This window comes from Poecilia latipinna, unplaced genomic scaffold, assembly GCF_001443285.1.
Source record: "Poecilia latipinna isolate Pla-1442-1.1 unplaced genomic scaffold, P_latipinna-1.0 Scaffold1912, whole genome shotgun sequence".
Lineage (NCBI taxonomy): Eukaryota > Metazoa > Chordata > Actinopteri > Cyprinodontiformes > Poeciliidae > Poecilia > Poecilia latipinna.
In genome coordinates, this window is record NW_015114528.1 from 37,758 (window position 1) to 51,389 (window position 13,632).

The 13,632-nt window shown below is 35.9% G+C and overlaps 2 protein-coding genes and 1 non-coding gene across 3 annotated transcripts in view; 2 read left to right on the forward strand and 1 right to left on the reverse strand.

The window, feature by feature from the left end:
* The first annotated feature begins 91 nt into the window (after positions 1-91).
* Positions 92-165, forward strand: trnat-agu (transfer RNA threonine (anticodon AGU)). Its single transcript has one exon. It is a non-coding gene; the product is annotated as a tRNA-Thr (tRNA).
* Positions 166-971: 806 nt separating this feature from the next.
* vtnb (vitronectin b) lies at positions 972-7,669 on the reverse strand. The gene is made up of 8 exons (XM_015015448.1): positions 7,491-7,669; positions 6,378-6,494; positions 5,311-5,541; positions 4,305-4,444; positions 3,495-3,651; positions 3,055-3,213; positions 2,218-2,547; positions 972-2,095 (listed from the first exon to the last, which is right to left on the reverse strand). The coding sequence occupies exons 1-8, from the start codon at positions 7,552-7,554 to the stop codon at positions 1,959-1,961; spliced, it is 1,335 nt and encodes a 444-aa protein (XP_014870934.1). The 5' UTR covers positions 7,555-7,669; the 3' UTR covers positions 972-1,958.
* A 2,957-nt stretch (positions 7,670-10,626) lies between these two features.
* Positions 10,627-13,632, forward strand: part of slc13a2 (solute carrier family 13 member 2) — a 22,080-nt gene continuing 19,074 nt past the window's right edge. The window contains exon 1 of the mRNA XM_015015447.1: positions 10,627-10,943. Within this exon, the coding sequence (XP_014870933.1) occupies positions 10,833-10,943 (111 nt within the window). The 5' untranslated portion in view covers positions 10,627-10,832. The remainder of the gene's footprint in view (positions 10,944-13,632) is intronic.

The following is a 13,632-nucleotide window of genomic DNA, read 5'->3' on the forward strand; positions in this document are numbered from 1 at the left end:
AATAAAGCACCAAAGAAATAAAAGAATAAAACACACCAGACCTCGACGTTCCGTATGCTTATGAAGCCATATTTGTACGTACTTGTCACCCGGCGCCGTGGCTTAGTTGGTTAAAGCGCCTGTCTAGTAAACAGGAGATCCTGGGTTCGAATCCCAGCGGTGCCTTTTATTTATTTTTTCTTTATTTGCCTACTTTACTTTTCTCTGTACGTTTTCGTTCATCTATTTTCCAAACCAGCTTACCATTCCGAAGACTGTGAGAGGATAATGGAAAATAACATTTAAGTCAGTCGGCAGAGTTCGGAAAACGTCCATCGAACGTCATGACGTACGTACGTCTACCTCGCTGCCATATTGTGGGTGGAAATTTTGCTGAAATACGAGAACAGTATATCTGACACTCCTATTTAAAATGGTGTTAAATAAACCTATTTGAATTTGTGACATATAAAACTAAAAATGTATTCCCTTATAAAAGTAGAAATAATAATAAATAATTTGCTGTACATAATGTACTCTGATCTGGTGCCCTTGGTTGGTGTAGTTTTTATAATATCAAAATTACACAACAGGGAGCTAAAATAATAATACAAAAATCATGAGTATAAAAACACCCTTAAAATTAATAATATGATAATTTTACAAACATTACCCTACTGGTCTGAAGCTCCAGAAACTAAGAATTATCTGCAAAACTGACTGAAAATGGGGAAGACGCCAGCATTATAAACATAATAATAATAATTAGAATAATTATATAGTATGACTAAGTTACAAGTTAAAGTAATTACTTTCACAGATTCACAAATATTTTAACTATAAAAATTCAGTTTCCCAGCCAACCAGATGTCTCCATGACACGTTGAAATATTTGTTTTAAGAACTGTTAGTCATGAAAATACAAATATTCACAACTAGCGTAAAACAAATTAAATCAAAGTCACGATAAACACAGAAAATACAGCATGTGATTGTGTATTTTTTTATTTCATGTGAAGAATTTTCTAAAGGTAATTTTGTCCACCAGAGAGAGCAACTGTTCCAAATATCTGAGATGCAAACCAAAGAGACGTAAGATTTTTTCCCCCCCAAGGATAAAAAATAAAGCAATGCCCTGCAGAGGCAATATATAGCTGCGTGTCAACGATTACATATACACGTAACACTATTTTTATAAATGTATTTAAGGAATAAAATGTCAAAAAAGGTAAACAACATGCATCAAGCTTGCAACTTATAAGGCTAAAGACAGGAATGGAACTGCCAAGCATTCTAAAATGTAAAGGGATAGATCACAAATTTTGTCTTCTAACAACTGCAGCTGGAAAAAATGTTGCACATAACTGCACACCAAAGGTATACATAAAACCAATTTTAACAAATATGATCAAACAGAGTCTTACTGAGGTGGAAAGCCAAAGAATAAAAATGGATTTCTAGGTTAATTTTAATAGGAAGCTTTAAAGAAATCCATCTAATGAGCTGGTTATTCCATAGTTGATTTTATTTGCTGTTATACTAACTTTTCATTTAAGTTGTACACTGGACATCCTGCTTTCTTTTTCCATGAAAATACTAACCATCTTCTGTCTAAACAATCACTAAATGCAAACATGAACACAGTTTAAAAGTTATTAAAACTGATTTTGCATCAAACTCTGTGATTGTTTTGTGACCAAAGATTTTGTATGTTTTGGTCGAGGTGTTATCTTCAGAACTTTAGGTCCAGCTAATCTGCATGTGTACTAAATAGTAACAAAAAGAAAGTTATGTAGTGTTAATCTTAACTGGTTTTCTCTGTTTACTTAAAAAAAAAACTGAACTAACCCCTTAAAGTGAATTAAGTCATGTGCAGGTTTAGCACATGCATATGACAAAAGCAGCAGCAACAAATAAGTATGCTATTATCACTGGGCGCGGGGTGTTTATTGCATAGATGTGTCTGTGTCTTAGATGATCTATTTCTTCTCTGCCCTGGATGAATCAATCAGGTATTCCTCTTCACAGCCCAACCAATATTTTGCAATGGATCTTGGGTAAGGAGGGCTGACGGAGTCCACCCGTTTAGTCTGCAGAGACACTCTGTAGTACTTGTCTGTCAACATCAAGAGAAGCGAGACGGACAAGCAAAGAATAAAAAAGTTACAGCAGTTGGTGCAAAAGTGAAGAAGCTCATTAAAGCAGTGAGTTTTTAAAACTTACTCCCTGTAATCATACCTTTCTTGAAAAAGTAGACATTTTGAAATGGGGTGCTTTTGTATTCCTGGACTGTAGCCACTTCAGCCGTGTCGCTGTAATCTATGCCAAAGTCAAACAAATCGTCATCGAACCACAAATCATCAAACACGAAGCGACTTTGCCTTCTGCGCTGTGGGAAACGTCTTTTGCTGGGCCTCCTTCTCTGCCCTCTGCTCCTCCGCCTTGCTGGTGGAGACGATATTGTTGGCTTGGGACTAAGAGAAACCTTTCCTACCAAGGCAGCATCAACAGGGGGGCTAATGCCTTTCCAGTCCCTAAACGTGAGTTGGGGGCTGGAGTTATGAGTGTCTGAAGGAAGAGAAAGGGAGAAAATGAGTAAAGTTTATAAAACGTACAGTCACCTGCCACTTTATTTGATACACTTTGGTTGTACCAGGTTGGGCATTCGGTTGTCCTCAAAAGGGCATTATGTTTTTGTGGCATGGATTCAAAAAGATCTTTGAAGAATACCTTTGAGCATCTCAAACCAGTTTGTCCACTCTCCACTGCTCCCTGATGTCAACAATTAATTTTTGCCCACACAGCAGCTGTTCACATTAAGTTTTTTCTTTCTTAAACCATCATCTGTAAAACTCAAGAGTTGGTGGTTGGTACAAAACCTGATGAATCAACAAAAAGACTCAGAATCCCTTACTTTCCTTCCTCATTCTGATGCTTAGTCTTCACCACATCTAGACGTCTAACTACACTAAATCTGGCTGATTCATCAGTTGTATTAGCAAGAAATTGAAGTGGACCTAATAAAGTGGCCAGTGAGGGTACACATAATGTACACAAACCATATCTGGATCTTACGGAAGCTTTCAAAGAGATCTGTGAAGAGGTTCTCTAGTGGCTGCTCGCAGAACAGGTCTGTGTACCGGGTGAACAGAACCGACTGAGAGGTTCTGCTCAAGGAGACGCACTCTTCATGGGACGGCTGGTGCTTGAACTCGTACTGGTAATACTTATCACCTGAGAAACCAAACAGACGCTCTTTTAGCAGAATTTCTTTAAGCTAATGACAAGCTAGTGGCTTATTTAATCAGTAAGAACACTGCAAAGAATTATATAACTAAACGTAGAAATCTTTTCTCTGCAAATCTTTTGCTAGTGTTAGAGGCGCCCTCTGGTGGCCATTTGAATTAATGTAAATGTAAGGCCCTTCAGCAGCACCAAGGATCTAAAGACAGGATAAAAAAAGACATTTGATCTTTTCAAATGCTGCAATTTGTCTCTCATCTCTCTGCAAATACCTTTAAAAAAGTAGGCCTTCTCTTTTCCTCGGTGACTTGGGGCAGGTACAGCAAAAGCTGCATCTATGTCATTTGGGATGTCTTCGAAGCCGACGGAAATGTCCCTGGGATAGTCCTCATCTAAGACATCTCCGTCAAATCTCCAGTACTGGTTGCCCTTAGATACAAAAGATACAGAACCAAATGGTAGGAGGTTTTAATAATCACTGTGCTTTTTTGGCAGAAAAATAACACTGTAAACCATCCGGAAGACGTGAAACATGGCAGTGGCAGCATAATGCTGTGGGGATGTACTATATTGGGTTGATCTGCTGGATAAAAACATGATTTTGTGGTGGCAACATGAACTTTTGTGGAAGGACTCCACAGTAGGAAGTTTTCTAAGATATTATAAATTATATTTATGTTTCCTGATGCTTCACAAAAGCCCAGACATAAAGAGTGTTTAAAAAGTACATTTTTATGTTTGTTAACTTCTTTTTATTCTTCAGACATTTCATAAGGAACCAAAGATTCCCAGGTTTGTAATGGGAATTCAGGTTACCTGCTGGGAAAATTCTTAATAAATCATTTTTATTAAGCATAAACAAATACTTTGTTATGAGGGGGAAATCTTTTTAGCAAGTAATGTTTGAATTTATCATTTTTTAGGAGCATAATTTAAGAAACTACATGCAACTCATTCTTTTCCTCCACTCTTGCTGAAAAAACCTTCCTACTTGAACAATTAGAATGCTAAATAATACATTCAGACTGGATAATGTGGTTTAAAAATAACTTTTTAAAACTTAAAGCTGCTGTGGTTCCCACCTTGAAGATGTACGACTTTCCTTGGCAGTTGATGCGGGTGAATGCGGCGCTGACGGGTCCTGCGATCCCCCACACCTGCTCGATGAGTTTAGGGTAACCAGGAAGAATCGACTGTTCATCCAGCTCAAAGAAATATAAACCTAGGGGCGGGGATATCAATTATAAGAGTTTTAGATAAGATTCAAAGCAATTTTACCAAAAACTCACAAACCTTCGCACACAGATGGATTCTTGCATCTGAAGTGATCTATATTTCTTAAATCAGTTCATTTTTAATACTGTTTTTATTTAAAAAATATTTTTTTGTCACAATAGCATCTGATATTTTATGTCTAAAAACATTAAATGTAAAATGTAAAAATAACTTAAAAACAAACATCAAGGTTATATCTAAAATTCAATAAACCAGAGTGATGAAACTTTGACTTATGAATGCTGAGCTCTATTTAAAACATAAAAATAAATAAAATAAACAATATAACACAAGTACTTCCTTGTAAAATAATCTGACTTTACAGTAAAGTCCCAATTCATTTACACTCCAAGTATATTTAACATTCATCTTTAATAGATATACAACAATCAATGGAAAAAAATGTTGTAATAAAGGCAGATCAAGTTTTTTCATGTTCCCATTGGGATTTCAATAATTTATCTTTTGTAATAAACTCCAAGTCTTTTAGTTTGGAACACCTCCTTATCATCACCCTAATCTTTAACTCAAGTTTAAGCCAGGACTTGGACTAGGCCAAAACATTAATATTACTTCCTGCCAGAAAAAAAAAAAACATGTCGGCAAATTTTTAAATAATGTATAGTATAACTAAGAACATCTAAATTAACTTTGACGTTTTATTGTGTTGGGAGAGACAATCATTTCCCGCCAACATGAAAAAACTTTAGATCTAAATCAACCAGATCATGCATGAATAATAATCTTATTTTTAGTTTCCTCTCTGAACCTTCAAAGAAATTAAGTAATGAAGACAGAGCAACTAGATTTTACCTCTAAATGCGTAGATCGATCCGTTCTTCAGCTGCAGGAACGCGTCAAAAGGTAGGCCGCTGCAGGGCGCTGCGTTGGGGTCGACGGTGGGCGAGGGCCCTTGGGGGGCCCTGGGTGGCGGGGTCAGAGAGGAGGGGACAGTCGGAGCAACCGTGATTAAATTTGGTGTTTGCTCTGTTGTGCTCATATTTGGATCCATTTCTGCTTCTCCAAACGTGTCCCCACGAGAAACTTAGAACAGAAAATATTATCATGAATTACACAAGTTGGTATAAGTTCTTACTTATTCTGTTTAAATTGTAAAATGTGGTCCGCGGGCGCCCTCTAACGGTCCGCGAGGTACTGCACGTAAACAACCGTTTATTTGACGTTACGTTAGCTCAAAGTGCGACGCTACAGTTAGCTTACCAAAGCATTGTGTTTATAAATAATAATGGATAAATGGCTTAAGACCGGGTCACTAAAAAGAAAGCCTGAATCTGTCGGTGGAAAGTTTCTCAAGGTGAGTTGCATAACTTTTGTTTTTGAACATTATTACGATACATAGCATGCAGCAGGGACGCAGATCTAGGTGCGGCTGTACTGAATGCAATATGACGGTGACTAATTGCATCTTAACACCTAAAATAAAATAATTTGTGATGGGCTATCTACTGGCTGAAAGAAAATGTCTGTAACCAAGTCTATGTTTCTTTTACTATCATTCTAAATTACAGATAACTCTAAAACGTTATTAGCAAATAACTTTTTTGATTTCCATGTGTTTTCTATCATTGGAAACAGAATTCATGCTTTCAAGATCTGTAAATAACGCAAAATGACTTGTTCATGGTTTTATTGTGACCACATTTACAAAACAGCGCCACCCTTCACTTCAGGCGGAACAAAGACAATGAGTTAAGGGACTATTATTTTAATTTCAAGTTGTATATGTTAAGTTGTGTTATTGCGAGGGAAATTTTAAGTTAGGTGGTCTGTGAGTGTTTGTTAGATGGGGTAAGTGGTCATCGGCCTGAAAAGGTTAGAGAAACACTGAAATAGACAGAAGATTTGAGCAGCACACTCACCCTTTTTGGGGCAGAAGGTGTAAAAGTCCTCACAGCAGCTCCCATAATACACACACATGGAGTCACACTGGCATTTGTTCCGTGAGTTGAAGGAGCCACAGCGACCCACGCAGGACTCTGTTGGAGTGCAATTTGTTTATTTCAGGCACAAAGTGTTTATTTTTTGATCAGAGTTCAGCATCAAACGTTAGAAGAACCGCTTAGAGTACAAGTGTCTTCTCAAACAGTGACGGTTTTCAAATACTAAAGCATTAATGGCTGAGAAACATCTGTATTTAAACTACTTTTACACATTTGATTTGAATGACACCAGTTGGTTTTAACGACTAATTGACAAAATGTGNTGTTTTTTTTTTTACCGGTTTCTCAAATTCTCGAATTCTTCTGACTTTTTATTTTTCCATTTTTAAGATGTAAAGCACTTTGAACTGCCTTGTTGCTGATATCTGCTACACAAATAAGCTTGATTGAAACTTGATTGATTAATTAGTAAATCATTTATTACTGCGGTAATTTCTAAACTTTTGGACCTCCTCCACCAAAAGAAAAAAACGTTGAATGTGAGGAGTTTATTTTCCATAAACATTTGAAGTTATCTGTTGAATTTTTTTAACCAAAAAGAGGAAAATAGTCCTGAGAAATACAGATTATAGACACTTTTTTCTGTTTTCTTTTCCCTTTTATTTCCATTCTTTTTCTTTTCCTTTGTTTTGTTGTTTCTTCGTTTCTTTCTTTGCTTTTTCCTTTCTTCTTTCCTTCTTTTCTCCCTTCCTTTCTTTCTTTCTTTTTTTCATATTGCGCCAATTCACAACAAATGCCGTCTCAAGGCACTTTACACAAAAATATAATTGAAATTCAATCCCACATACATTCCAGTTGATCCTAGTTCTCAAACAGTACAGTATGCTCAATTAATTATTCAAAGTATTCGATTTATTATATATTTTCTTCTATAAACAAACAGCAATAATAATGAGTTTAAAAGCAATCACTGCTGAAAGTACACCAAACCTAAGTAGAACAGAACTATACTTTTTTAAATTATCTATATTGGTAAAACTGCAATAACTTGGTTATTTTAACCTAAAACCAAACATCTTCAGTCAGTATTACCTTCTGCTCCAAACGCTGTGTCCAGCAGAACCGCGAGACCCAGCAGAACCACTGCTGCTTTCATGGTCACTCACACCAAACAAACTCCTAAGTTATAACCAAACAGCTGTAGAAATTCTTTAATTTCTTCAAATAACAACGAATGAACTGAGTGACGAGTCCGAGCTGAGTGCCCCACTCTGTGATTCGGATCAATAGATATTTTTTCAGAAGCTACCGACCCCGAGGCGTCTGCCGTCCTGATTGGTCGACGCTCGGCTGTGACGATCATTAAGCTGAAACCGGTGACCTCTGTCCTGTCCATGCATCGCACTAACATTAATGTCTATTTAGACTAATGAGAAACATACGTGTCATGTGTAGGTTATGCATGTTCAGTGCATCTGTAGTTTGAAAAGAGAGAAACAATATTTCTTTAAACATTGTGTAACTGATGGATACTTTCCATTCTATTGATCTCTAAATAAACAACCAAAAACAAACACAGAGGTTTCTTCTCCCACATTTAGCTACACTATTGATGCTCTAGCATTTAAAAACAAATCTACATATAGTTTCACTTGTAAGATTTTAAATCAATACAGTTTTTATAGTCAAATGTTAAATTAATATTAGCTTTTCTGGTAGGTATTTTTGCTTGAAGCACAACAATTACAGGAAGACAACAGGTATTTATTACTCATGATATGAGTAATAAATTACCAGCAAAGACAGAGTGATTTGGTATTTAAAATGTGTATTTTATAAAATATAAAAATATTTTATATTTAAAAATTTTTTGAAAATATAAATGTATTTATATTTTTAAAAAGGAAAGTCGCTTTAAGAAATAACTATAATAAAGTTTGGGTTTAAAAAAATGTAAAAATATTTTTAGCTTATTAAAATGTTAAAACATTTATATTTTTATATTTTACTTTTCAAAATATAAATATTTATATATTTTAAAATATAAATGATAAAATAAAAAATAGTACATTATATTAAAATATTAATATTTTTATATTTTGCAAAACATAAAAATATTTTTAAAAAATTTAAACCTCAAAATTTTTTACATTTAAAAAAATCATAATAATTTACCGTACGTTTTTTTAAACCGTAAAGAGACTTTCCTTTTTTTAATGACAGACTGACTTTATTTGGAAAAGGAAAGTCAGAACAATTTCATGCTTTTAAATGACAGAAAGAAATACCTAATTCTGAGGATAGATTAGGACAGATTAGGATTGCATCTGGACTTTGGTTGTCACATGATGAAAAGTTAAAATGTTACGTGAAAACACGTCCTTCATAGCTTGAGAACTTATTTTATTGATAAAAACATTTCACTGCATGGCTAATGTGTCTGGAAAGAGGGACTCTGTTTTAAACTAAGAGAAAAACAAATAAGTGAAAGTCAGAAAGAAGCTTCAAAACAACAGAGTGAAAGTAGATACTGAAATGATGTGACCAATAAACTAGGTCATGTATAAAAAAGCTTTTATTAGAGATTTGTTGATGCAGAGGTGTATTTATTTATTTTCACCTGATTCTGCATTATGCAAAATGACTTTAACCCAAATCATTTTACTGACTGACACTATATAAGTAGTGTATAAGATTTGATTGCTAATCACAGTTCTAGCATACTGTGTTTACTATTTTGTAAAATAAAGTACAGAAATTTCCTTTTATTCTATTTTAAAGTGTCAATCAATTCAGAATCAAAACTGTAAAGAGTTGGTCACTTTGACCTAAATATTTATAAACTAAACATGCAAACAACCTTGTTTAAAAGCAGCGTGAGCGGCACCAAAGTGCAGCAAAACAAAGCAGTAATAATAATAAAACAAAGTAATAAAATCATCCAATAACAATAAAAGCACAGATAATTCATGTTGTAAGGTTTTACTTTACCTGAACGTCAGAGAGTAAAAGTGAGTCTTTAGAAGCACATTAAAGTTTTAAAAACTTTGAGCTGATCTGATATGAAGAATTAAGTAAAGGTTTGATCAGCTCTATTTCTAAGAAAGAAGATTATGAAAATAAGAAGAAGCCAGACCACTAAGAGCTTTAACAATAAAATCTTTTTATAAAAACTGGGAGCGAGAAGACTGATCTATACCCCTGCATACCAAGTTACATGGACATATGCATGTTGTAGCTAACGCATGAATATTTATTTTTCAAATCTCTAAAATAAAAGTAGGAGATAAACTACCGTGTTTAAAAAAAGCCTCACTGATTTTCCTGGTTTTAATAAAGTGGTTCAGATTCAGATAGTGGAAAATGTGAGTCCATCCTTGCTCTGACTTCATGCAAACAGTCTAATAAGGACTTTAAAAAGTCGTTGTCGTCATCGTTTTTTATCTTCATGGGCTTGTAAATCTGAACAATTGATTGGAATATTAAAATGTCTAAAAATAGGTTGCAGAGGCAGCATGTGCAATAAAAGCATAAAAGCAGGACAGAACCGTTTTGGGTGTTAAGAACTTGGGGCCCGTGCAAAAAGATCAACAAGATATTTTAATTTAGCCGTCGAGTCGTGACGTTCAAGTAAACTGTTCTTTATAATCCCAGAAGTCTTGTCGGCTTGTCTATATTCATCCAGGAATCTGAGTGTTTAGTCTTCTACAGAGGTTACAGCGTCCAAAATATTCATGCAACATCCACAAAATTAAAGCTGATTGAGATAATCAATAATCAGGTTAATATTGTCACTAAAAACTGCAGAAAACTGAGAAGAAGGGACCTCAGTGAGGAGCAAAACAGGCAGATAATCTGAAAATATATGAATAATTTTATTTAAAAGTGTTGAAATAACACTTTCCTGAGCCACTGAACTGCATCCTGCTGCTTTTTGACAGGAATCAAACTTGGCCTGTTTTCTTCTCCCGTTATTGGCTTGAAGATATGAAATGTGAACTTGTGCAGACGTTAAACTGCGGCCTGTCTGTGGGCTCCACTGTAACTGACCTTTGGTTACCCGTGATGGAGCTGGACTCCTTCACCTGATAAACCTGACTCCATCATTGACTCCATCATTGACTCCATCTGTCCGCTCCGCCCCCTTCTTGCACAGCTGCCTCCCTCTTTACCAGCGGCTTCATTTCCCTCCCTGTCCAGGATTGTGGACAATTTTTTGTTGAGTTAATGTTTGATACGCTAACTTAGACATAGAGAGTAACTTGCATTCATTTCAGTGTTTATTTATTTTTTAATAAGCAGCTTTCTCCACATCTCCACTGTTGGATCTTGGTTGACGTTTTTCCACCTATCCAGCCTCCTCTTCCTCCTCCTCCTCTTCCTCACACACCCCCAGTGTGTCTTTATCTAGTTTGTTAGAGTTTTAAGATCATCATGGATAGGATGTTGGATGTGTTAAAGTGGTTGTGGTACCACAGAAACTACATCATCATCGTCGTCACGCCTCTCGCCTTTCTTCCTCTGCCACTGGCCGTTCCCACCCCGGTGAGTAAGAATCAGCTTCACTGTTGAAATCGGAGTAATTTTTGTTTTATCTCACTCTGTTTTCCCATTTATCTGACTGTGTTCTGACTCAAAGCGTTGATGTCAGACGTCCAGGTGATGACAACATGTCTAAACTGAGAGGAGAACAAATAGTGGTCAGCTGAAAATTAGTCATGTTTGGTCAATCTGTGAACTTGTCATCCAATCTGATGTTTATATTCCTCCAAAAATCACACCAAATGGCTCTGGCTTCACTTCATGTTTCTTGGCTTCAAGTAAGACAACCAGCGTTTGAAAAATGAAAACAGAACTCAGGAAAAACGCAACAGCAATTGAAAAATATGAGAATAAAAGCAAAAAATCACCCAGATAGGTCACAAACCGGGACTCTGAGTCTGTGGGAGGGATCGATCCTTTAGTGGAGGCTGAATTGGCCTCATTTAATGTCCAGGTGAGTTAATCAGTCAGACTGAGATGCCCTGCAGTCAACGAGGATACCCAGATAACATTTACAGTCATTCTTCGCAACTTTCTCTAGACTCTGAACCGGGTATTATTTACCTTAGTTAGTTAGAAGAAACGACATTCATACCCCAGTCAGATCAAATGTTCTGGAAAATCGTCTCCACAGAAGGTAGACCGCAGTCAGAGGGGGGCAGAGTACCGAACATTCACACTCAAGTAAGAGCAGCACTACTTCAACATATTCTTTCTGAAGCAAAAGTAAAAAGTAGCCATCCAAGAAATTATTCAAGCAAGAGTAAAAAGTATTTAGTGAAAAGTCTACTGAAGTACTGAGTAACTGATCAAATTAACAGTCATTTAATATTTAAAAATTACATCATCAGACTAAACAAAAACACAAAGTTAAATGGAAATATTGGTGACTAAAATGACAAAAAATAAAATCAGGCAAAAGAAAGTTTGTCCAAATCAGTTTCTTTCAATAAAAAAACTTATGAAACTTTAACAAAAACTGCAGGTGTGTGTCTGTGGCTGGTCAATTTTTGGTTATTTTTAGTTTTGTTTTTCATTCAGTGGGTAGAGAATCCAGAAATTAAGTAGAAGTAAAAAGCATAGTAAAAATACTCCTAAAAGTAAATAAAAGTTAAATGTAACTAGTTACTACCCAGCTGACTGCAGTCCAGTCTTATTTTCCTCCTAATGGGTAGATGGCTTCTCATGAACATCTTAAAATCTAATGGCTTGTTTTTAAAATAAAAAATGCTATCAAAATGCTATCTGTGTAGCTCTGATCTTTCTGCTTGTTTTTATTCACCCAGCCTGAAGAAGTCTTTTGGTTGTGGCGTGAAAAATGACAGAGATAAAGAGGCGTACGCAGTGATGAGAGAGGAGTACAAGAAGCTGGGCGGCATGAAGTTTGCTGAAGGAGCAGTACTCACCATCTTCATTTTGCTTGTGCTCCTGTGGTTCACCAGAGAGCCAGAGTCACATGGTTTCCCTTTGTGTTGCATTTTATGATTTTAATTTAATATTTCAGTGTTGATTTCAATATTTTAGTGGAAGTCTCTGGAGTAGATGCAACAAATATTTTTGAATAGGTGTTTTTCTTGCAGTAGTGAGTAGTTAGTTTGGAGAATCAGGTGATAATCTTAACATGTGTGATCAAATAATAAACTCAGCTCAGGTTGGTTCTGTTTCAAAACCATAACACCACATGCTCTGATGTTGTTACACATTTTCTCTTGACTTTAAACAGATTTCTTTCTTCATATTTCACACATGTCAGATTTTCAAAACATAAAATACCAGCTGGTACAGAAAGGCTACAGTTTCAGGCTGTTAGTTGAGTTGTGCTGGGTTCTGGTTATGAGTAAAATGGTAAGATCATCCAAAATCATCCTGACAAATTATTGAAATAAATATTTTAGATGACACTTCAAAGTTTCATTGTTTCCTTAGGTTTGTGTCAGATGGAACAGTGGCCATCTTTATGTCAATGCTCTTCTTCGTCATCCCATCTAGGCTGCCCTCATGTGGCAGCTATGGTTTCACCGAGGCAGGTGAGATTTTACCCTGACCTTCATTTTTATTTCTCGTAAGTCTAGGCAGTCTTTCTTAAACTTTTTATTAACCGTGACGTGAGTTCAAAATGCGACACTGCAGTTAGCTTACCAAGGGATTATGTTTAAAATTAACGATAGATAAATGACTTATGACTGGGTCTCTAAAAGTTTCTCAGGGTGAGTAGCAGAACTTTTGTTTTTGAACTCCATGTCGACTTGCTCACAGTTTTATGTTACAGGTAAGAGCATTAAGGCACCTCGAACTCTGCTGAGCTGGCAGGTGGTGCATGAGAAGATGCCCTGGAGCATCGTCCTGCTGCTGGGAGGAGGATTCGCCCTGGCTACCGGCAGTGAGGTGAGAAGATTTTAAATTACGGTAATGAAACGTTCTGCTGTTTTACCAAGTTATTGCTGGAATATGTAGATATTTTTGACTGGGTCTGAGCTTCCTCTGGCACAGGTGTGTCAAACTCATTTTCATTTTGGGCCAAATCAAGATCATGAATGTTCTTAAAGGGCTGGTTGTGTCTGAATATATTGATAAAACCCTTGAAGAACCAGCTAAAATATTAATAAATTCTTAAAATTAAATTCTTGACATTAATTAATCATTAATACCTAATCAGGGATTAATGACCATGATTACTGGAGGGACAGTAATC